The sequence below is a fragment of the Drosophila serrata genome, unplaced genomic scaffold (genome assembly GCF_035046125.1).
Source record: "Drosophila serrata isolate PLE 108 unplaced genomic scaffold, ASM3504612v1 contig_240, whole genome shotgun sequence".
NCBI classification, from domain to species: Eukaryota; Metazoa; Arthropoda; class Insecta; order Diptera; family Drosophilidae; genus Drosophila; species Drosophila serrata.
Window position 1 is genome coordinate 5883113 of NW_028257138.1, and position 24534 is coordinate 5907646.

Consider the following 24534-nt stretch of genomic DNA (forward strand, 5'->3'; position numbering starts at 1 on the left):
TACTTTATTATTCAATAATAAAATAGTTTTACGTGATTTCAAAAATTTTATCGATATCTCGTTCCTATCGATCAAACCTAGTGGTGGTAAAGTATAACAGATGGTACATTTGTTTTTATATACTTTTATATATTTCTATGAAAAAATTAATATGTCATAAGCATTGAAATAAATATTGCGATCAATTTTAAAAGCTATACATGACTGTTTTAAAAATGAATTTGATACTGAAACTAATGGTTTGTATCTTAATTACAATTCTACAATTTATGCAAGTAGTTTCTTAATTTCGTCCTTTTCCGCCGCCTCGAGGTAGCTTTGGCCATCTGGAGTAGAGCCGCTCTTGCTTGCTCCCTGCAACACACAAGTCAATTGATTTGTAACATATAATTTTATTGTAAAGTGATTTTTCAAACCTTTTTCAGAAGAAATTCCACACAGCTCGTATGTCCTTCCCAAATGGCAGCCAGAATTGGTGTAATACCATGCTTGTCTTTTCTCTGCATTGAAAATATTCCAGAACAAAAAGAATATATTTAATTGCCGTACATTCCTTATCTTATAAATGAGAAAGCCGGCAATTGTTGTTGCACTGACAACTGCTTTTGGGTATGACTAAACAGATGTACATATGGATGTATCTTTGTATATATGCGAAAGCTTTGTATGTGCCTACGTACGAACGCAAATATGTAAACAGCGAATGGTAAATTGTTCTGTGTTTAATTCTTCGCTTACATTAAATTACTTACATCAACTTCAGCTCCTATATTAATTAGAAATTCAAGCACATTAAGTTGTCCAAAATCCGCTGCATAGTGGACTGGGTACCGTCCCTTAATTTCCTCATTTACATTTTGTGCCTACATACAGGTGTATATTTATGAAATTATATCAAATAATTTGTTGCAATAAAAAACACACACATTGTTTTGGAAGGCAGCTTGTACAGCGTCAATTTCTCCGTTTTTTATGGTCCAAATGATGTTTTCATTCGTTGTCGCACTCATTTTTTCCTTTTCTTTATGGCTTGATTTGTCAAATACAGCTAGTGATGGACCTTTTGGTGTGCGATTAATTCTACCCGGATTTGTAGTGTTCAAAAAAACCAGTTAACCGGTATTTTTTAGTACTTTCCTCAAACGCTTGGGATTTTTAAAAATTAGATGAATTAAAATTAATGCATTTTTGGGTTAGTTATGAACGATTTAAATTGCGGCTTCCTAATCAAATTTCAAACAGCTAGTTTCTATAACTTCGGCTTACCGTAGTCAAAGGTTATGCAATCATAGTTAAAAATAATAATAAAAATAGGAAATTAAAATACCGAACTAGCAGTTTTAGGCTTGAATTTCGTTCGTATTACTGGAAATTATTGCAATATGTGATAGTATAAAAGATTTGCTTTTCTTGTATTCGACTTGTATTCGTTAACTAATAACAAATGAACTATTACACATACATTAAACAATCATTTAAAATTGGAATTTCATAAATTATCACAAACTTTTTCATTATGCGAATATTGTGCAAAAAGTAAGTTGTAAGATGGAAAATTGCAGCATTGCATATCGGTTCTCTTCCAATGGGATCCCTTTGAATATTCCACTTCCAACTCTTTCATTGTTTCGTACGCCAGAGAGCACTATTTAAGTAACAAAAAAGTGTTAAAACAAATAAAGACAAAGAATAATTGAGAAACCTACCTTATTTGCAAAAATAGTCACTATAAATTTACCGGGCTTGAACGTGTTTATCACTTGATTAATTAGTTTCCTGTAATTACTCAAAGCAACATTCGTTTCAAAGCTCACGTAAGAGAACTGATTCTCGGGAGTAATGTGGATCGTCATGTATTCTCCCTGTCGAAAGGATATTAAATTAGATTAAATTATCTATTGGAATATGTAAAATAATACCTTATCATTTATTCCATTCATAGAATATCCGCAAGGATCAAATAGAAAATCGTCTATATGCATGCTCGGCAAGATTGTATCTATACCAGATTCCTACAAGAAAAACGAAAGCTTAAATAAGTGAATTTATATTTAGACAATACCTGAAAGTGTATACCTTAGTAGCTTCTTTGGCACTCGCAAATTTATTCTTGTAAAAGATGGACATAGTCTCCGGATCTAAATCCTGCATAAGTATCTCAATTGTCTGATCGGGCTCAGAGTCCACATCTTTTTCGTCAACAATTTGCTTGGAAGAGGACTTAACATCCGAGCGACTAAAAGTATAGAGGTACCAACATTCCAAGTTCATAGAGCCCAAACAATATGATCTTCCGTTCGGAAAAATTGAATCCAGATAAGTGACTTCCTCTGTAAAGCCCTGATGCGGAGTTATCTAAAAAGTTAACCAAGTTGTATTACAAAATAGTGTTATCATCTTGTACATCGACTTTACCTGTACTTCAGGCCTAGTAAAATTCTTCCGAGAGTAGAATAAGTCAGCAACCACATCGAAACCATTTTCACTAGCTAGTTGGAGTAACAGGCTCAGGCATTTCAGGGGAGTTGTGGTGCCACATGTTTTTAAAATCCACCTTCGCTTCGAAACAAACATGCTGCTCTCACTGTTTTAAATGTTTTTAGTTACAAGTTTAGTTACAAGATTAAAGTAAATATCCAATATATTACCTTAAAACAAAGGCATCTATGGTATCGTTCTTGGAAGTGCTTATTATTTCACAGTTGACATTGCCAAGCACTTTTTCCCAATCAGATCTGAAAGGAGTAAAATTTAGGTACGTTCGAAATGTGACTAGCAACCTTCTACTAGTTAGAGATTCTTGGCTGAACCAATAGGGAAGGTCATGCCCAAATAATCAGTTTGATTCAAAGATCAACTTAGTTGACATTATTTGGTAGTAACACGTGTCTGGCGAGAGATAAGCGCACAGAAATATTTTTTTTTTTGCCTACTTCCAAAGTTTTTTTTGTTGTGTGAAAGAACTTTTGTTCAGGGCTGTCAGTGCACCCTCTCTGTTTGAGGCCACAAATGCACAATTATTACAAAGTGCCGCATTTCACAAACTCACCTGCTTATGTTCCGCAGGTCATTGTCGTTGTTGGGGCTCTCCTCAAACCAAATTTCAAGAAGTTTTTCAACCCCTTCGAAGAAATGTTCTCCGTTTTCCAGCATTCCTGCGTTTTCGTCAAAATAACAGATGGACAAAAGTAGCTTTATGTAGAGATAAAATTACTCCCCGACGTCGCCTCAGGTTCAAAGGTAAACCAGCAATTGTTCGTTGTCACGCTGTTTTAAACGATTCCAATAAGCTGCTGTGAAATAAATAACAGATGTAGCTGAGCTGATAACGCAGATGTGTTTGGTGATGTAAAACCAACGATGGCACTATCGATGGAGTAGCCGCCTATCGATGACAAATTGAAGGGAAAATCGTAATTGCACTGTGACAAAAGCCCTACTTGGTAAGGAACCATTGCCCTTAAATTATTCCGCTTAATACTCTGAAAAAAAATTATAAATAAACATAAAAACCACATTGACCACAGTTGATTTACATTTTACATTAACCAGTTTATTGTTTATTGTGATTGTTAAAAATTGTATAGAGTATTTTTATTTGAAAAAATAAATGAGTAATATTTTTGTATCTTAGCCTAAATATGAAGGGTCTTAAATTATTTTAGACGATTTATGTAGATTCGAAAAACAGCATTAAGTTTTTAGTTTCTTATAATTGTATATAATTTAAATATTTCCTTGAAAAGTTTGCATTGCGTGATTATTGCTTTTTGCATAGTTTTACTATTAAAATGTTTTGTGGAGATTATTATATTATCACATGATTTTCGTATAGGCAAGAGATTTAAAACATTATTTATCTTCTTTTTACTTATTATTTTTAGCTTTAGAATTTGTTCAATTGCGTTGAAAGCTGAAAAATCATTGTTTAAACTGAACGTTTTTAATTTCAATAGAAGCAATTTGTGTTATTAAAAAATTAAAAATACTGTAAAATGGTTTTAATAAATATAAATATATATATAATAAGTTTATTTTAATTTAATTGCATTAAGTATTGATGTCCTTCTTGCTTAAGGTCTATATTTAGTGTGATATTATTTAAAAAGGTTTGACATACTGGTTTAATTTGTATACCTCTCTTTAACACTAATAAGTATTTTGGTATTAGTTTTTTTTTCATTAAAGATACAAATGAATAAAATTTAGAGTTTAAAGAATGCAAAATTTTATTAATAATCTATATTATATTTCTGTAATCCTATACCGTTTTTGTTTTTCTCTCTTAGACGCGACCTCTCATAAATAAACAAAATGTGTGTGTGTTAGGGTATTTTTGCTTCTTTTGTTGTTTTGTTTTTCGAAAAAGTGAGTGAAGAGGGGAATATATATTTGGCGTTTTATGTTAACTTTGCATTATTTTCACTGGAAACAAGGTTAAGCGGTGCGGATAGATCCGTACTTTCACAGGTATCATTAAACGCCGACAAAGAACTCGACTTCTTTCGCCTCGCTAGAATATCTTTAAGTGCTGCTGCGGCCTCCGACTCATCCATTTCCTTTTTGTATTTCTATATTATCAAAATATTTTACTATTAGATCATTCAATTCAAAGAGAATTTTCTGGGTACGGGTACTCACGTTCAAAACTAGATCAGAAATATCAAGGGCTTCCCTAGACGTCAAGAAATCTGGTTTTGTTGGTTCCATTGTAGAACATGACATTTGCTTGTGTTCTGTGATTAAAATAATATTTCTTTAATGTTTAGACAAGAATTTGTGTTTATTATAAAACTTCTTGAAAAAATCGACTGAGATTGAGCTTTCTTTCCATTAGCTGTGCTGTCTCGGTATCGGTATATTTTAGTCCCAAAATCTTCAAGCTACATAAACTATATATTAATTAGTGGATCACAAAATAAAGTCTCCTTTTCTCTATTCTATGTATTCATTGGATCTATTCATTCATTGGTTTCTATTGACAAATGTCTTATTTGTTTACCTCAGTTTGCTCTAATGTATGGTAAATAATACTGTTTTAATCTTACTCTTTTTTGATCGCTCCAATTCTTTAGGACGCCTGCGTCTGGTGTGTATGGTATCGCGTCTCATCGAATGCGGCCTGTTGACACCATGCAGCTTGAAGTATAATCCGCAGGCATTGCATACCATTTCGCCTCGAACACTTCGCCGCCAAATTGTTGTGGTGAGTGTGCCACAATTGGAACATGACATATCTTTTTGAGCACCAGGTATGGCATTAAAAAGGTTTATGTTCTTTTGAATATCAAACAAGAATTAAAGAGAAAATATTACATTAATGAACAGAACAAAAATGTGCACTATAACATACCCTTTTATCTTTCTTTTCCTCTGGAGTTGCTTCTGAAGGGGCGTAAGTATCAGTCACATTCTCATTAACTACATCGATGCAATCGGTTTTGGTAGGAAAACTTTGTTTTCTTCTACATGGTTTTGATTTGCTGGATTGAGCCTCTGATAGATCCTGTAAGATGTAATATAGTTTAGAAACTTTACTTTCCATTTTTAAAAGATAAGTAGCATCTTACCTTTAATAGTGCTATGGGTTCTTCAGGTACTTTTGTAAATGATACTGTTGACGGAACCGGAAACACGAAAGAGTGGCTCATCATGTTACGGATTATTTCAGTAGCCTGATTTTGATTTTCCTCTTTGCTTTTAGCTATAAGAGATAAATAAACATAAATATATATGTATAATTTTATTCATTTATTTTAATAGTTGTACTTGATATTTCACTTACCAGCTGATCGGGCCAGTGCCTGCCAAAGTTGAGTGGTTGCCGCATCTGTTGCATGATCCGAGCTTAGGCTATCCGGGGTCTTTCGGTCATTAATCGAGGACGTAATGTCCATCTCCAGTTTGTGAGAGTCGGAGCTGTCGCCAGAATCCTGCAGGGAGTTGGTACTCGCCTTCGGGGCCTTAAGCTTGTAATCGGCGGCGGCGGAGGATCCACCACCACCACCAACTTGATTAATGGTAATACTGTAGTTTTGATGAAAATCCTCTTCATTTCTTAAGTGCGACTGAATATCAAGAATTGGAGTTTGGCAAAAATTGTGTAACTGTGGCGGGACCACCGCTGTTGATGCATTCCGTTGATTAGAAGAGTAATCGTTCTTTTGTTTTTTGACGGATAGGTCAATCTCAACTCCGTCCTCGATTTCATTTTGTTTCAATGGACGTTTTGATTTTATCACAGAACTTTTAATACTTGTATCTACTGTAGCTGCGGCAGAGAAGCACGGAGATTGCGGATTCGAGCATGGAGGTGAAATAACAATCTTTTTGCTTATATCCATGAGAACGGCGGCTGTCTCGAGCTGTTGCTGTAAGTTCTCATACTTTTCCATATCAGCAGACTGGCTGCTGTTGCTGTGCGAGGAGGATGATCCGGGCATTATCTTCTTATTATGTGCAATAAACTGATCGCCTTTCATAGTTATTGATTTGAATAAACCTGGATATAAGCTATGCTGCTGCTGCTGCGCTGCGCTCTCTTGATTGTTAATCTCAATCTTCCGATCCAACGGCTGCTGCTGATGGACGCTGGATGAATCTACCTTACTTTCGTACTTAACCTTAGAAAATGTGCTCAGCTCGGTGAGAGCCTTGGCAGCTATAGCCTCCGATGAAGCCTTTAAAATTTCATCAAGCTTATCATCCAACTCGTTTGGATCCTGAAAAAAATCACAACATATTAGTTGATGTTTTAAAAATGCAAAATAATGAATTCATTTTGTCCTCCCCAAAAATATGTTTAATATAAAGGACATGTTATTTTTTACTTACTAGTAACAGAGATTTTGATATATTTAAAAATTCTTTCAAAGCATTATTTGAATTATTCGCCATAATTCTAAACTTCTCAAAGGAATCCAATTTTGCCCTGCAATCAGTGCAGATCAAGTTAGGTAATCCATCGTGCGGCATTGCCTGGAAAAGTAAAAGAGAACCCATCAAGTTAACATGGTATTTGTAAATGTGATGTAACATGTAACGAAAATAAGAAATCACAGAGAAAAGTAAAATACAATCGATATCGATGGAGTCGGCAGGCATATTACGTTATTTAGAATTCAAATAAGATAATATGGATGGAAACTAACTTCGGAAAACCCAAGTGTTTATACCATTGGAGTTTTAACTTGAATTATCGGATCGAATAGGAAATCTATTACCACTAATTTTTAAATGACAATTTGTTGGAAAAATTAAAGTTTAAAAAACTTTTAACTAAGCTTAAAATGCATTAATTTCCATTCGGAAAGCTTTTCTGTGTTAGTTTTCGAACGGGCAATAAATCTGCATACTACGTTTTAAAATATAGAAAATATAATTTTTTGTCAAATTTTCAAAATTTTGAAAAAAATAGATTTTGACCAGACATAGCTAGATCGACTCGGCTTTTTATGCTGATCAATAATATATATGATTTATGGGGTCGGAAATGACTACTTCACAGAATTATATGCTTCTGACTGAATTTATAATACCTTTAAAGGCTATACAAATACTTAACTGTTATCACAAGAAGTAAGGAGTTTCAAATTTCTAATTTTCTAAAAAATAAACTCGTTGAGTATATAAGTGACCTACCCCTCCAATTCACTAGCCCCATGAACGCCTACACACTGACACTGAGAAAGCGCTCTTAATCAATCAAACTTGCGAGAGATATAAATATGTTATCTGTACGGAATGGATTATTGTACATGTGTTCGTTTGTAGGTCTCTGCCGCTCACATTTTAGCCGTTTTTATACGTACATGTGTACATATCAATATTTACATTTTTATGCTGGACATTGATGTACGATAGCAGTGTGCACTTGTCTGTGTAAATATGTGCTCTTTTTGTATGTGTGTGTGTGTGTACGTGTGTGGGTGGGTGAATGGCTCCAAAACAGTTAATCGAAAAAAAATACTAAACAATTGATACCGATTGTTAATAGGCCATTGGATAAAAGCGGCCCCAATCATTTCCTATTATTTTGACGTGTGGTGTCGTAATCACATAGATAACACACACAATCAAGCGCTCTCAACGGTGAGTATGTATGTATTAAGATATACCGCGGTATATCCACAAACACACACGATATATCACGCTTGTGTGTGTGCGTAATTAATGTAAATTCGTTTCTGTGCAAATGTGTTGGATGGAAATCTGCTTACCTTAATAGAGAGACAGTTGAATATCTGAAATGTAAGATGTGGTGATGAATCATCATCACCTCCGCTGCGCTCTTGGCCGTAGTTATCTGTTCTGCTGCTTATTTTGGTTTTCACATTTGTGTTTTCGGCAGCGAAATCGAGTTGATTATGTAGTGAACGTTCCTCCCTCGGGATTTGTTCCGTCTTGAATGATTTTCCTTCTCCTTCTCTGCATGCAATATTTTCATGCTGCTGCTGCTGTTGTTGTTGCGCTACCTGCGTCGATGATGACGACGTCGCCGTCGACGACGGCGATGACTGACTTTTGAATACTGATCTTTCGGCGATGTCCGACAACTCCAATTGGCTCTTGCTGGCAAAAGGCTTAGCGTACGCTTGTTGTTCACTGCCACTCGATATTGTTCCCGCAGCAGAAGGCACACTTGGTGTGTTGTAATGTGTTTGGTGAAGGGATTGGGATTGGCTTGGACCCGTTTCTGGTACTGATAGCGAGTTATCACCGAGGCAGCTGCACAGATTGGGGCTCAGAGCCCGAGCCCTGCAGAAGCAGCCAGCGGCACGCTTTTCGGCCGCCTTTTTCTGCTGCTCAACTCTGTCTTGCGGCGCACTATTATGCGACGTCGAAACATTATAAATTTGTAGTTCTGGAACATCGCACTCGTTAACCAATGTGAGGCACAATCGACAAACTTGACGAAACTTATGTGGTACATTATACATAATTAAAAATTTATATGTGTTTGCACTGTGTAAAGAAACTTGCATACGCCACTCTCTCCTTTATCGAGATAAAAAAGATAACTTTAAAATAAATTATAAAATGAATGTAAACACTATTCCTCAATTTTTCATTGTCACAATCCACGTTCAGCTCACTAAAAATAATTCACTCCAGTGGTTCAATTTGCATTTTACGTTCATTTGAGCTAGTTTTCCGTCCAAAATACGAAACCAGGGATGCGGCTATGCACGCAGTAGCAGCAGATATACCAAACAATTTAATTTTCTTGTTATCGATAACCAAACCAAGTGCAAAATATAAATATTTAGAAATTTTGTGGATTAATCTTTGCTTAATTGAAAAATTGATTACTGATTCGTTTTTAAATAATATATTTATTGCAATTAATATTTTTCAAAATGATTCTGGAAGGTTCTGCATTGGGGTTTTGTGCAAATAAAAAATGGTCAGTGATATGTAGAAACTGTGTGAGATATTCTACGTCTTGAAATTAAATAGATTTATTAAATAATTCAAGTAAATAATCAATCCAAAGATTATATTATATTATTGTATTTTCTGAAACGAATGGAACGGACTGCTTTCATATCTGCATTGGTCTGGCTGACCAATAGCATGGTCACTCTTGCATTTGTTTACATTTTGTCAAAGAAGGCCTGCAGACAATTTATTTTAAAAATTTAATTAAATTTAATCGCAAATTATTAAATAACAAATTAAACTCTTCGCTTAAGTAAGTTGTCACAATTTATTCTTAAAATCAAAAAAGCTTTGCAACACAAAGGTACGCTTTATTTTATATTTTATGACTATTTTATACAAGTTGCAAAACATGTTAAGTATATTTCGTAGCTTAACATCGCGTATAAATTGGGGTGCTAGACTATCTGGGTCCTTCTTCAGCCACAGCGACAGGCAGTACATTGCCCAGACTACTCGCCGACTGCTTTAGAGCCAGATAGCTTGACTCCTTTTTCTTCTCTTCGCTCGCCGACTTGCCGAAGAACCACTCTTTTTTGTTAGCTAAGAACAGTAGCATCAAAGCTGGCAGGTGGATTAAAGAAAATCTGAATAGCTTTCGCGAGGTCCCGCTGTCTGACTTTTCATGAAATTTATACGCTGCAATACACAATCAATTAATATAGATATAGATATGTTCATATAAAGACTATACTTACCGAGATATGCGAAGTAAGCGTTCAAAGGTAGCGTTTCCAAAGCAAACCAATAGTTCGTGACGTCAAGGACCGGTGCCATGACCGAAAGTCCAGCAATAGCTACCGAATACCGCAGGGCTGTCCGCCGACATAAGCCCGGATTGGTAACGGCCATCATTCGATAGCCGGCACGCGAGTAATCCGGCCTAAGGTTCCACGACAGAGCATTGAAGTGAGGAAACTGCCACGCGTACAGTATTCCCGCCAGTATCATTGCTCCGGCATCTAAGGTGCCGGCACATCCAGCCCAGCCCATTAGCGGCGGTATGGCACCCACCACTGAGCCAATCCACGTGTTCACAATGCTAATCCTCTTTAGCGGCGTATATATCGTGGTGTAAAGGAACAGATTTCCCGCTCCCAGAGCTGCCGTCAATCCATTTGTACCAAAATACAGCATACTCAGGCCAGCGGTAGCAGACACAACGGCAAAGGTGACTGCATGCAACGGCGTCATTTGTCCCGTGACGAGTACCCGATTCTTGGTCCTCGACATTTGCGAATCAAAGGGAACCTCGTGATACTGATTAATGGCGTTGGCCGCCGCCGAAACCAGCCCGGTGCCTAGCGTGCACATAACAAACGAGGCGGGATCGAAAGCAGCCGGGGCCATCGCATAGCCTCCAGCTGTCGTTATGACCACCAGAGCTGAAAGATCAACCGGCTTATTGTAACGGAATACCAAATAGGCAACATTACTTACATGTTAGGCGAAATTTTGATAGCTTCTTATATTGACTGAGTGTTTTCCCGGGTGCGGTGTATGGACTGGGCATCCAGGAAGTGTGGTTTTCGGGTAAATGCTGGCTTTTTAGCTTTGCCAACGAAGCCGAGGAGGAATCAGCTGCCGGTGGGGATACCAATGGCAATTGCAGCACCTGGGTGGTGGTAGGTCTTCCATTCCCATCGTGAGATGAATTTGTGGCAGCCGTCGAGTACTAAAATGTTTTTAAAAGTTTGTAAAGTTAGTTTGTTAACAGTTGCGTAACTGGCCTAAGAACCTCACCCGGATGAGCACCAAGTCAACAGGAGTTTTCAGCTGGGTCTTCACCCGTCGCATACCCTTGAATAATAACATTATTATTCAAAAACATTTACAGTCCAAGCTTATTCCATTTTTAGTTATGTGTTTGGTTTCTAATATATTTATAGCAATATTATATATTTTTTTAAAATCACATTGTGCTTAGTGTTACCGTATATTGATTTTAGGAAAATGTTTAATAAGGCAACATAATATGGGTATTCTTTTTCAATTTTGATTCGGTTAATTGTTGTTATATTGGTTGTAATTTGTAATCTAAACTTTTGTGGTTACTTATTATTATAGTTCGCTTAGTCTCTTTATAGCTAATGCTGTTAATAGTGTTATTATCAGAACTATGAATGGTGGTCCACAAACCCACGCATGCGCCAAAACGCAGTGTATTTGTGGGAGTATTTTTTATATCTGAATGGAAGGAAGAAAGGCCATAGTCCTTGTAAGTTCATTGGTTCAAAATTAAATCTTTTACATTTTATCAAAAGAGTAAGTCTTTTATTAAAATAATAGATACTGTGAATAAGTAAACCAGAGAAAACAGAAACGTAAAGGTTCTGTGTGGCTTCTGTAAAAATAAAATCAATTACCTATGACAACATTTTTTGGTTTAGCTTAAATGGACATATATACATATATTTATATATATATATATATAAGCGAAATCGTTTAAAAAATATGTTATTATTATGTAAAAATCCTTTGACGTACGACGTCATCGACGGAACGAATAACTCGATAGATGAACATGGAGTTCAGATTCAGGGGGGATTCCCATTGGAAATATGAATGAAAAGGAAAAGAAGACCGAAATGTGGTATGGGCTGGTGTTGGCAAAATCATTGTCAAAGCATAGTGATGACATTGAAATTCTAATTTTCACGGGCACAAATATAACAATTTAAAACTTATTCTCCTTTCTATTCTAGATAACTTTGTCAAATGCCCAGTTCAAGAATGGATATCTATATTACCAAAGGTATTACTAACCCAAACTATCCGGGATTTCAAAAATTTGCACATACACTGTCGGACTACTATATCGAGTACTCGGACATGGAATGCAATGAAAGTGATTTAACGGATAGTGACAGAGAGGATGACCAAATATCGTTTAAAAATGAAAATGTAAAGTGCAATATCGACTTGGAAAACACCCAGGAATTGCTGTTAAGGAATAGGGCATTGGATGCGAATGACAATGGAAATACATACTCATCGGGGAATATGGCACACACTCCGTCTTCTACAAATATACCTGATCTTGTAAATAAAAATTTCGACTCGACGCAGAAAAACTCAGTGAAGCCAGATTTAATTTATAATCTGAGCAAAAATTATATGACCAATTCCGAATATTCTCCGTGGTCTTGTACAATTAATACAAAATACGAGGGCCAACTGCAAGGACAAAGTCCAATTGATATTGTTGGGGATTTTGGCGAAGAAGTGGAGCGCGAGTTTGAACTTCTTATCAATGGATATAAAAACAAAAAATCCCTGGAAGCGTTGCAAGAATCAAACTTATCAAAGGTAAATTTTTTAAATTCTAATATTCAAATAATGGTGTAAATTCCAAACGCTTCTTTCCAGATAAACGATGCAGAGCTATCGAATGGAACGGAAGCTTTAAATTGTGCGCATTCAACACGATTTGCTGGACATAATATGCGCAAAAATAAAAAGAAAAATAAACCATATGGACACGAGCCTTTAAAAATGAAGCATCAGAAGCAATCACATGATGAGCGACAGCTACCACCGGACACATTTGATTATAAAACTTACAGTCAGCGAAAATATCTACTATGTGATGCGGCCGAACACTATCAATCAGTTTCAGAAAAGAACAAAAATAATAAGCAGAACATCAACCAGGCTGATATTCCCAATTTAAGCAATTTGGAAATAGGAAAATGTCAGCCAGCTTTCAAAGATGAAGAAGTTACAAATGTAACTAACCGGCGGTACTTAAACCAATCGTGCTGGTCTCAGTACTTGGAGGATTCTAAAAAATATTCCAAGGTCTCTTCATCGACTATGGTGTTGGGTAATGCATACTTCTCTTTCAGAATATTCACGGTTTAGTAATACTGATGTCGTTTTTTAGAACAATTTGATGCATACAAAGTGGCGAAAGATATGGATGTGGAAACATTGGAAAATCATTTTCAGAAGGTCAAACAAATCGAAAAGAAGGTAAATAAGAAACTTACGAATAGCGGATTACTGAAGAAACTAAATTACTTGGCTTAATCGTTTCAGCGTCGCTTTAACCGGGATGAAATTCGCAAAAGATTGGCAATCGGGGATAAAGATCCATCAAATAATCAAAATGGTAAGGAACGAAATTTATCCAATTCAGGCTTTTCAATATAATCTATTTTCAGACATTAAAAAGGAAGAGTTTCTGACCGGTTCTGACAACGAAAGCTATAGTTCTGACTCTGAAACATGTCCGAAGCTATCAAGTAAAGCACTTCGCAAGCAATCCGAATGCTCTGAACCCAAACGAAATAAAGAATTTGATAACGATCAAATCTTTGAAAAGAACCAAGAAGAAAATATCAATCAATATGCGATAAACGGCAACGCGATTCAAGAACCAGAATTTCATACAAATGAAAACAACTATTTCTTTGCAAACCAATCAAAGCTACAAATAGAGGTTAGAATAGCCCTAGCTCAATCGAAGGAAATTGCGCAAATGAAAGTCAAGGTAAGTGTTCTTTGGCCTTGTGCTACAGGTGGCAATTAATATCTATTGATATTCATATTTACATATGAATTCCTTGATCCTTAATATATTTTTATGGCTTTCTTATGGTTATAGGCAAAGAAAAATGGCGAAACGCCAATCGTGGATATAATTCGCTCAATGCTCAGTGATGTTGGTATTATTATGAATAAACATCATCGTTGGATATCAAGGCAGTTACTCACTGGAATTCAAGTTCCGACTCTACAGTTATTGGTCAATAACCTACAGAAGTATATTGAGAGATTGAATGTTGATCTGCTCGAGAGCCTTAAAGAACGCGACGATCTAAATTCGGACCAAGATGACATATTGCATGATCTTGAGAAGATCAATAATTTTTTGTAAGTATAAAATCTTAAAAGCATTATAATCATATATAAATATTTTTTTGTTTGCAGTGTTTTTCAACAGCAAACTGGCCAGAATATTAACAAAGTTAGGCACTTGTCTCTGAAATAAGAGCTTTCTATAAATTGCATGTTACATGACAAATTTGTTTGCAAATATAAATTCACTTTTATGATTAATACAAACTATCAAGACCGTTTCTAAAACACATATTCAAAAGTAATGTTCTTTAAATACTGTTATAATTACTTACTAATTTGATGCAATATAAATAAAACTATATATATTATTGTATATTAAATACCACAATTAAAATCGTTTAAATATTTATTTTGAAAACAAACTGCTGCGAAAGTGTTTTTTACTCCATTTTACATTTTTTATAAACTTTTTTTCTACATAATGTGTTCAATCTCGTTGTATCTAGTGTTTCTCGATCGTTTCAAATTAGAAAAAAATGCTACTGATAACGCGTTGTAAGAGATCTTGCAAAACGGTATCTCTAATATTGACTTTTCTTGGCGCCTTTTTTTATTGGCAACAAGCATTTTGTGTCTGTGCATTCTTGTGAAATTCAATTAATCCAAAATGTTGAAGAATAAAACTTTAAAGACTTCCAAGCTATATGTTATTAAGCGAGGTAAGTTTTCGACTACATGACTGAGTTAGATTTTACCAAAAAATTGTCTTACAGATGGCAGACAGGAGGAGGTACACTTTGATAAAATAACCTCAAGAATCCAAAAGCTTTGCTACAACTTAAATATGGATTTTGTTGATCCGGTAAGTTAATCTAGCTATTTATATTACGCAGATCGGTTCCGTATCATTAGGGAGCATTTATTTGTTCAAGTAAAATAGGGCGAAGGCTGCGGAGCAATTAAATAAAAAACAATGGCTGCCCTCCCCCGCATGTGAGATAATATTCTCTTTTTACATTGATTGTTCTTTCACTTTAGGTTTCCATTACTCTCCAAGTCATTAATGGTTTATATTGCGGCGTAACCACACAAGAGCTGGACAACCTGGCTGCCGAGATCTCGGCGGGATTGACATGCAATCACGCGGACTATGCTATTCTAGCAGCTCGCATTGCCGTCTCCAATTTGCATAAAGAAACAAGAAAGGTGTTTTCTGGTATGTCTCCTACTACTCTCTGCAAAGGATTCGCTCTATTAAATCAATTTTTCAGATGTCTTTGAGGATCTCTTCAAGAACATTAATAAGGAAACAGGTCTAAGTGCACCGCTGGTATCGGAATATCACTACAACATCGTTAAGAAGCATGCCACGCGCTTGAACTCGTCCATAATTTACGATCGTGACTTTGGGTACAATTATTTTGGCTTTAAGACCCTCGAACGTTCGTATTTGCTTAAGAGTAATGGCAAGATTGTCGAGCGGCCGCAACATATGCTAATGCGCGTGGCGATTGGAATCCATGGTGAAGATATCGATGCCGCTGTTGAGACCTACAATTTGCTGTCTGAGCGCTTCTTCACACACGCCTCACCCACTCTGTTCGCCGCTGCCACTAACCGACCGCAACTCTCGTCCTGCTTCCTTCTGACTATGACATCCGATTCGATCGAAGGTATTTTCAAGTCGGTGGAACACTGTGCCATGATTTCCAAGTCGGCGGGCGGCATTGGCCTGAATGTCCATTGCATCCGTGCCAAGGGCACCTCGATATGTGGCACGAATGGGACCTCCAATGGCCTCGTTCCCATGCTGCGAGTCTTCAACAATGTAGCGCGTTACGTGGATCAGGGTGGCGGCAAGCGCCCTGGTGCCTTTGCCATCTACTTGGAGCCCTGGCATTCCGATGTTTTTGAATTCTTGGAACTGAAGAAGAACACCGGTAAGGAGGAGAATCGTGCTCGCGATTTATTTTATGCCCTCTGGATACCTGATCTCTTTATGAAGCGCGTTGAGGCAAATGAGAACTGGTCGCTGATGTGCCCGCATAAGTGTCCCGGCCTGCAAGATGTTTGGGGCGACGAATTTGACAAATTGTACCTCAAATACGAGGCCGAAGGAAAAGCCAATCGGACGGTTAAGGCTCAGTCCCTGTGGTTCGCCATCATCGAGGCGCAGGTGGAGACTGGCAATCCGTACATGCTTTTCAAGGATGCATGCAACAGGAAGAGCAATCAGCAGAATGTTGGCACCATCAAGTGCAGTAATCTTTGCACAGAAATCGTTGAGTATTCGTCGCCCGACGAAATCGCCGTTTGCAACCTGGCATCGATCGCTCTCAACATGTTCGTGACCCCTGAGAAGACGTACGACTTTAAGAAACTGAAGGAGGTCACTAAGACAGTGGCTAAGAATCTGAATAAGATTATTGACATCAATTATTATCCCCTGCCAGAGGCCCGGAAATCAAATTTGAGGCATCGCCCCATTGGCATTGGCATTCAGGGTTTTGCTGATGCCTTGATTCTGATGAGATTCCCCTACGAAAGCGAGGAGGCAGGTCTCCTAAACCAGCAGATCTTTGAAACTATATATTATGGCGCACTGGAAGCAAGTTGTGAACTGGCCCAGGCCGAAGGTCCGTATGAAACATACGAGGGCAGTCCCGTAAGCAAGGGAATTCTTCAGTACGATATGTGGGACAAGGTCCCAACGAACCTCTGGGACTGGGCCAAGCTGAAGGAGTCGATCAAGAAACATGGTGTCAGGAACTCTCTGCTGGTCGCCCCCATGCCAACGGCATCCACTGCCCAGATAATGGGCAATAACGAATCCTTCGAGCCGTACACCACAAATATCTATACACGACGCGTTCTCTCCGGCGAATTCCAGGTGGTTAACCACCACCTGTTGAGGGATCTGACGGAGCTTGACTTGTGGGATGATGATATGAAGAACCAGATAATTTCCAGCCGTGGCTCAATTCAGAATATCGAGGCCATCCCCCAGCATGTGCGCGATCTGTACAAGACGGTGTGGGAGATCTCCGTCAAGTCCACCATTAAAATGGCTGCGGATCGTGGTGCATTCATCGATCAGAGTCAATCGTTCAACATTCATGTTGCCGAGCCCAACTATGGCAAGCTGACGTCCATACATTTTTACTCGTGGAAGGCTGGCCTTAAAACCGGAATGTACTATCTCCGCACGAAGCCGGCTGCGAACGCCATACAGTTCACCGTCAACAAGAAGCAGGGTGCGCTTAAAGTCAATGGCCAGAATGGCACCGCAGAGGAGGAGAATTCCCAAGAGTACGAGTTGGATAGAGAACGGAAATTGGCGGATATGGTTTGTTCGCTCGAAAACAAGGATGCTTGCATGTCTTGCGGCTCTTAGGAAGCCTACCCTTAATCGTAAGCCTATTTAAGTGTATTCATCGTATTAAAAACATTGAAATAAATATAAATTATGGATCGGTATGATTTAGTTTCTTTCTTTTTGTTTGTGTCTACGCTTAAGTGATTTAATTGTTACTATGGATGGAATCAATATATAGAGATACTGTGTAGTGCAGAAGTAGGAGAAATTTGATGTTTATAATAATTGCCAAATATAATTTAAGGGTTCAGTGATGTTTGCTTCTGCCTGTTATATACATTCTCGGTTGGCACTATGCTAGGTATAATACCTTGTATTCTATGGTTACCGGGTATAAAAACTGAAATTTTATTTTAAATTACAATCGGAGGCCAAACTTTTTTTTGATTCTTTGGAAATGTTAATCGTGTTGCTGTTGCTTGTAAACTGACTGTGAGCGGCATCCTTGGGAGTGGACACATACTGGTGATGATGAGGTGATATCGCGTTTTCCGTGATTATTTTTCGCACAACTTCCTCAACAGTCGACGGGGCGGTGGTATCGAAGTCCGTTTGCTTTGTATTTTCCAAGGTTACGACGTTTAATGGCTGCTCGGCGATGTGATCTATGGAATCCATGCCATCCTTGGCGTTGAAAAAATTCAGCACCAAAGATACCACTAAAAAGCAGGCAGCGTTCATGGGAAATGATCTAATTAGCGTCGAGTTCAGTCCTCGAAAGAAATATTGCAGCCCGTCACTTCTAAAGCCTTTTATTGCACAGTCTATGAATCCATTGTACTTGGCTTCCTTGCCCAAGGCATCAGCCTGCATGTGCGTTTTTACCACATCGATGGGATAGCAGAATAGCCAGGACGCACATCCGGCACTTCCTCCCGCTGTCAGGGTATACGCTATGCTTGGCGTCTCCACCTGACGCATGAGGAACTCGTAAGATACGAAGTAGCTGGCGAATCCTGAAAAAATCAAGGATGTTCTAATAAGTCATTTTAGTTTTGAGAACACTAATGAACTCACCTGGAATATCTCTTAGAATGGTAGCTAGTAATCCCTTGTAGGTGGCCCTTATGCCCTCCGTTCTTAAAATATGCGTGAGGCAGTGAATGGGTCCTCTGAACTTGATGCCAGTATCGATTTGCGTTGCCAACTGAAGCCTCGTCTTGGCCAGTTCCATCGGCGCGCAGACGAAACTCTGAGCCACACCGGCGACGGAGCCGGCATAGAAGTGGGACATCAGTGAATCGGGATCGGGGGATAAACGTTGCACATTTCCATAGACCCCGAAGACGATGGCATTCACGAATCCGATGCCACCAATGGGACTGGTAATGCCGCGGTACAATCCCCTGACACCGTCCTTTTGAATTATAGTTTTCAGGCAGTGAAAGGTTCCTTTATATTTGGGGTTATGAGGATCATCCATTTGCATGTGAACCTTCACAGTGTCGAAGGGGTGGCCGACAAGGACACCGGCAGCTCCTAAATACGAAGAAGAATCGAAATATTACGGATGTCTTCCGGTAGAAGAGAGGCACTATTACCGCCTAAAAGTCCAGCCCCAAAATCCACAAGCATTTTCACCGATAAAACGGATGTAGGTACCAGTTGAAATTCTGTATATGGATCCTGATTGAAAATATAAAATATTATATAAAGTAGAAAACACGCTGAGAACGATGCGCAAATACACCTTGAGTCTTTGGAAACTTGAATTTTAATTACAACTAAACTTTACACTTGGTTCATTGATTGTCGAATTTATTTTATTATTTAATTTTTTATAAACTCTTTAAAATAATCAAAATATATGAATATTTCACTAGAAACACATTGTCGCGTGCGCGTCTCAAACAAATTTTTCAGTTGTCGCGTTGAGTTTTTTCATTGCCGGAGGTTAGAATAACTGATAAGAGGCTTATAATGTTTTAATACAAACACAGACAATTAAAAACTAAAGATTTCTTTATACATTTTGTCTTAATTATACCTAATACACAGTTTCTTCATTAAATTTAGGATTTTTAGGAAGAACCTTACATTTAAATTGGGTTCTACCTAAAATAGAAATTATTTTATGGACTTAAGAATTTTAACACTTCAATTTAATCTTTTTGAAATCACATTTTATATAGGGTATTCGATGGCCCATACTCAAAAATAATTATATGTAATCAATTTGATTCTATATTATGTAATTAAAGCCCAGCTTGGGACATTTTCACATTTTGTCGCTACTCGTTCTTTGTGTGAGAGATTAAGAATTTTAAAGTGTCATTTGACTGACCTTTTTCAGAAATCTAATCGGAGTTGGGCATCAAAGACTAGGTAGAGTACAAATAACATGTTTTTATATTCTTTTAGAAAAATAGCTAAAAATAAAATTTAAATTAAAAAAAAATTATTGATCTTGAAATACATTTGTTTTTAATCTGAACTTTTTTCTCACAAGACCAATTTTGTTTCGCCAATACAATTTGCACAATTTGTCAGTAAGTTTAAGACCGCTGTTTTTAAAAGAACATACAGTAACTAGTTTAATTTTACCTTTCTATTGCCATCTCGGAATATTATCATTACGGGATTCATCTTAAAGTTGTTAGGTATGAAGTTGTAAGTCTCACGGCCTTTGGAAATTATGCTGAAAAGAATACAATTTAATCCAACTAATAAGCCAAGAAGAATACAAAGGTGTTTGAACTTTGTTTTAAATTAATGGAAATATTTTGCAATTTCTCTTCAAATCAATATATTATAGCCAATCCTATTGCGGCACTGAAATGTTTTGAAAAACACTGTTACTTACCGTGTAGGAATACCCTATGTCTGCGGTCAATTACATATTTTCCATATTATTTTGAAAATAGAAACATAATTGTTGATATATGTGAATTTTAGAGTTTTAGGTTATTATGTTAGACATGCCAGCTTTGTTTACTTCGAAAGACCTACAAATTAAAACATCGAAAGTATATTTTATAATAAACGAAATCTTTATATTTCAGTAAATGCTATAACTAAGCCAAAAATGTATTAATTTCAATTCTGAAATCTTTTTTATGCTAGTTTTTATAATGGCAACAAAACTACATACTCAATATAGTCGGAAATGAGATCTTCAAAATTTAACAAGATTCTATAAATAAAATTTTAAAAACTTCAAAACTAAGCCAAAAATTCATTAATTTCAATTCGGACACCTTTCCGAATGTAAAACCGTGAACATTTTTGTCGAAAGAAAAATGTTCATGATGTAACCCCTTTTCTTTTTTTTGTAGAAAATGGGAAATTTCAGAAAAAACCATTTTTCGCCCGAATATAGCTAGAAAGATTCGCGGATTTGATGCTGATAAAGAATATATATGAATTATAGGGTCGGTAATGACTCCTTCACTTTCTTTTAAGCTTCTAACTGAGAGTGAAATACCATTTTTAATCGGAATTAACTATATTTTTATATGCAAATTTTACGACAAACCAAAACTTAAAAATCTCATAACTAAGCCAAAATGCATTAATTTCAATTCGGAAAGCGTTCGTATGTTAATTTTTAGCAGGTTAATAAAACTGCATACTCCATTTAAAATGTTAATTTTTGGCCAATTTTTGAACATTTTCATGATGTAACCCCTTTCCTTTTTTTCAGAAAATGGGAAATTTCTGAAAAAAAATTTTTTCACCGGGATATAGCTAGAAAGATTCGTCTGTTGATGCTGATCAAGAATATATATGATTTATAGGGTCGGAAATGACCCCTTCACTTTCTTTTAAGCTTCTGACTGAAAGTGCAATACCATTTTTTAATCGGAATTAACTATATTTTTATATGCAAATTTTACGACAAACCAAAACTTAAAAATCTCATAACTAAGCCAAAATGCATTAATTTCAATTCGGAAAGCGTTCGTATGTTAATTTTTAGCAGGTTAATAAAACTGCATACTCCATTTAAAATGTTAATTTTTGGCCGATTTTTGCAAATTTTCATGATGTAACCCCTTTCCTTTTTTTCAGAAAATGGGAAATTTCATGATGTAACCCCTTTCATTTTTTTCAGAAAATGGGAAATTTCTGAAAAAAATTTTTTTCGCCGGGATATAGCTAGAAAGATTCGTCTGTTGATGCTGATCAAGAATATATATGATTTATAGGGTCGGAAATGACTCCTTCACTTTCGTTTAAGCTTCTGACTGAAAGTGCAATACCATTTTTTTATCGGAATTAACTATATTTTAATATGAAAATTTTACGACAAATCAAAACCTAAAAATCTCATAACTAAGCCAAAAATGCATTAATTTCAATTTGGAAAGCGTTCGTATGTTAATTTTTAGCAGGTTAGCAAAACTGCATACTCCATTTAAAATGTGAATGTTTCTCCGATTTTTGCAAATTTTCATGATGTAACCCCTTTCCTTTTTTTCAGAAAATGGGAAATTTCTGAAAAAAAATGTTTTCGCCGGGATATAGATAGAAAGATTTGTTTGTTGATGCTGATCAAGAATATATATGATTTATAGGGTCGGAAATGACTCCTTCACGTTCTTTTAAGCTTCTGACTGAAAGTGCAATACCATTTTTTATTCGGAATTAACTATATTTTTATATGCAAATTTTAGGACAAATCAAAACCTAAAAATCTCATAACTAAGCCAAAAATGCATTAATTTCAATTCGGAAAGCGTTCATATGTTAATTTTTAGAAGGTTAATAAAACTGCATACTCCATTTAAAATGTGAATGTTTCTCCGATTTTTGCAAATTTTCATGATGTAACCCCTTTCCTTTTTTTCAGAAAATGGGAAATTTCTGAAAAAAAATTTTTTCGCCGGGATATAGCTAGTAAGATTCGTCTGTTGATGCTGATCAAGAATATATATGATTTATAGGGTCGGAAATGACTCCTTCACTTTCGTTTAAGCTTCTGACTGAAAGTGCAATACCATTTTTTATTCGGAAATAACTATATTTTTATATGCAAATTTTACGATAAATCAAAACCTAAAATTCTCATAACTAAGCCAAAAATGCATTAATTTCAATTCGGAAAGCGTTCGTATGTTAATTTTTAGCAGGTTAATAGAACTGCATACTCCATTTAAAATGTTAATTTTTGGCCGATTTTTGCAAATTTTCATGATGTAACCCCTTTCCTTTTTTTCAGAAAATGGGAAATTTCTGAAAAAAAATTTCTTCGCCGGGATATAGCTAGAAAGATTCGTCTGTTGATGCTGATCAAGAATATATATCATTTATAGGGTCGGAAATGACTCCTTCACGTTCTTTTAAGCTTCTGACTGAAAGTGCAATACCATTTTTTATTCGGAAATAACTAAATTTTTATATGCAAATTTTACGATAAATCAAAACCTAAAAATCTCATAACTAAGCCAAAAATTCATTAATTTCAATTCGGAAAGCGTTCGTATGTTAATTTTTAGCAGGTTAATAGAACTGCATACTCCATTTAAAATGTTAATTTTTGGCCGATTTTTGCAAATTTTCATGATGTAAGCCCTTTCCTTTTTTTCAGAAAATGGGAAATTTCTGAAAAAAAATTTCTTCGCCGGGATATAGCTAGAAAGATTCGTCTGTTGATACTGATCAAGAATATATATGATTTATAGGGTCGGAAATGACTCCTTCACGTTCTTTTAAGCTTCTGACTGAAAGTGCAATACCATTTTTTATTCGGAAATAACTATATTTTTATATGCAAATTTTACGATAAATCAAAACCTAAAATTCTCATAACTAAGCCAAAAATGCATTAATTTCAATTCGGAAAGCGTTCGTATGTTAATTTTTAGCAGGTTAATAAAACTGCATACTCCATTTAAAATGTTAATTTTTGGCCGATTTTTGCAAATTTTCATGATGTAACCCCTTTCCTTTTTTTCAGAAAATGGGAAATTTCTGAAAAAAAATTTTTTCGCCGGGATAAAGCTAGAAAGATTCGTCTGTTGATACTGATCAAGAATATATATGATTTATAGGGTCGGAAATGACTCCTTCACGTTCTTTTAAGCTTCTGACTGAAAGTGCAATACCATTTTTTATTCGGAAATAACTATATTTTTATATGCAAATTTTACGATAAATCAAAACCTAAAATTCTCATAACAAAGCCAAAAATGCATTAATTTCAATTCGGAAAGCGTTCGTATGTTAATTTTTAGCAGGTTAATAAAACTGCATACTCCATTTAAAATGTTAATTTTTGGCCGATTTTTGCAAATTTTCATGATGTAACCCCTTTCCTTTTTTTCAGAAAATGGGAAATTTCTGAAAAAAAATTTTTTCGCCGGGATAAAGCTAGAAAGATTCGTCTGTTGATGCTGATCAAGAATATACATGATTTATAGGGTCGGAAATGACTCCTTCACGTTCTTTTAAGCTTCTGACTGAAAGTGCAATACCATTTTTTATTCGGAAATAACTATATTTTTATATGCAAATTTTACGATAAATCAAAACCTAAAAATCTCATAACTAAGCCAAAAATGCATTAATTTCAATTCGGAAAGCGTTCGTATGTTAATTTTTAGCAGGTTAATAGAACTGCATACTCCATTTAAAATGTTAATTTTTGGCCGATTTTTGCAAATTTTCATGATGTAACCCATTTCCTTTTTTTCAGAAAATGGGAAATTTCTGAAAAAAAATGTTTTCGCCGGGATATAGCTAGTAAGATTCGTCTGTTGATGCTGATCAAGAATATATATCATTTATAGGGTCGGAAATGACTCCTTCACGTTCTTTTAAGCTTCTGACTGAAAGTGCAATACCATTTTTTATTCGGAAATAACTATATTTTTATATGCAAATTTTACGATAAATCAAAACCTAAAAATCTCATAACTAAGCCAAAAATGCATTAATTTCAATTCGGAAAGCGTTCGTATGTTAATTTT

General features: G+C 36.0%; 7 protein-coding genes across 12 annotated transcripts; 2 read left to right on the forward strand and 5 right to left on the reverse strand.

Moving 5' to 3' along the window:
• Positions 1-108: 108 nt before the first annotated feature.
• On the reverse strand, positions 109-1145 carry LOC110183369 (myotrophin). The gene is made up of 4 exons (XM_020951631.2): positions 927-1145; positions 753-863; positions 417-500; positions 109-354 (listed from the first exon to the last, which is right to left on the reverse strand). The coding sequence occupies exons 1-4, from the start codon at positions 1008-1010 to the stop codon at positions 268-270; spliced, it is 366 nt and encodes a 121-aa protein (XP_020807290.1). The 5' UTR covers positions 1011-1145; the 3' UTR covers positions 109-267.
• A 260-nt stretch (positions 1146-1405) lies between these two features.
• SamDC (S-adenosylmethionine decarboxylase) lies at positions 1406-3401 on the reverse strand. Its single transcript, XM_020951588.2, has 7 exons — positions 3050-3401; positions 2649-2735; positions 2416-2584; positions 2077-2355; positions 1920-2012; positions 1707-1862; positions 1406-1645 (listed from the first exon to the last, which is right to left on the reverse strand). The coding sequence occupies exons 1-7, from the start codon at positions 3151-3153 to the stop codon at positions 1490-1492; spliced, it is 1044 nt and encodes a 347-aa protein (XP_020807247.1). The 5' UTR covers positions 3154-3401; the 3' UTR covers positions 1406-1489.
• Positions 3402-3531: 130 nt separating this feature from the next.
• On the reverse strand, positions 3532-9157 carry GATAd (GATA zinc finger-domain containing protein GATAd). The gene is made up of 8 exons (XM_020951549.2): positions 8220-9157; positions 6835-6978; positions 5786-6722; positions 5571-5704; positions 5354-5506; positions 5049-5277; positions 4642-4736; positions 3532-4571 (listed from the first exon to the last, which is right to left on the reverse strand). Exons 1-8 carry the CDS (start codon positions 8982-8984, stop codon positions 4401-4403), a joined length of 2628 nt encoding a protein of 875 aa, XP_020807208.1. The 5' UTR covers positions 8985-9157; the 3' UTR covers positions 3532-4400.
• A 422-nt stretch (positions 9158-9579) lies between these two features.
• On the forward strand, positions 9580-14669 carry Schip1 (Schwannomin interacting protein 1). 5 transcript variants are annotated; one of them, XM_086830822.1, is made up of 9 exons: positions 9593-9694; positions 11518-11659; positions 12147-12750; positions 12811-13267; positions 13328-13416; positions 13483-13555; positions 13608-13936; positions 14051-14319; positions 14377-14669. In XM_086830822.1, the coding sequence occupies exons 3-9, from the start codon at positions 12160-12162 to the stop codon at positions 14435-14437; spliced, it is 1869 nt and encodes a 622-aa protein (XP_086686948.1). In that variant the 5' UTR covers positions 9593-9694; positions 11518-11659; positions 12147-12159; the 3' UTR covers positions 14438-14669. The 5 variants fall into 5 exon arrangements, with proteins under 5 accessions (XP_020807210.2, XP_020807212.2, XP_086686948.1 ...); XM_020951551.2 differs by lacking the exon at positions 11518-11659 and having other exon boundaries at positions 9580-9694; XM_020951553.2 differs by lacking the exon at positions 11518-11659 and having other exon boundaries at positions 9592-9745.
• Positions 9691-11733, reverse strand: Cox10 (Cytochrome c oxidase assembly factor 10). Its single transcript, XM_020951556.2, has 4 exons — positions 11185-11733; positions 10882-11116; positions 10140-10826; positions 9691-10080 (listed from the first exon to the last, which is right to left on the reverse strand). Exons 1-4 carry the CDS (start codon positions 11254-11256, stop codon positions 9845-9847), a joined length of 1230 nt encoding a protein of 409 aa, XP_020807215.2. The 5' UTR covers positions 11257-11733; the 3' UTR covers positions 9691-9844.
• Positions 14670-14752: 83 nt separating the features above from the next.
• On the forward strand, positions 14753-17724 carry RnrL (Ribonucleoside diphosphate reductase large subunit). Its single transcript, XM_020951617.2, has 4 exons — positions 14753-14966; positions 15021-15109; positions 15286-15463; positions 15519-17724. Exons 1-4 carry the CDS (start codon positions 14915-14917, stop codon positions 17639-17641), a joined length of 2442 nt encoding a protein of 813 aa, XP_020807276.2. The 5' UTR covers positions 14753-14914; the 3' UTR covers positions 17642-17724.
• A 223-nt stretch (positions 17725-17947) lies between these two features.
• On the reverse strand, positions 17948-20574 carry LOC110183357 (mitochondrial basic amino acids transporter). Of its 2 annotated transcripts, XM_020951618.2 has the most exons (5): positions 20427-20574; positions 20168-20261; positions 19165-19249; positions 18641-19102; positions 17948-18579 (listed from the first exon to the last, which is right to left on the reverse strand). In XM_020951618.2, the coding sequence occupies exons 2-5, from the start codon at positions 20207-20209 to the stop codon at positions 17972-17974; spliced, it is 1197 nt and encodes a 398-aa protein (XP_020807277.2). In that variant the 5' UTR covers positions 20210-20261; positions 20427-20574; the 3' UTR covers positions 17948-17971. The 2 variants fall into 2 exon arrangements, with proteins under 2 accessions (XP_020807277.2, XP_086686950.1); XM_086830824.1 differs by lacking the exons at positions 20168-20261; positions 20427-20574 and adding an exon at positions 19314-19488.
• Between the last annotated feature and the right edge of the window lie 3960 nt (positions 20575-24534).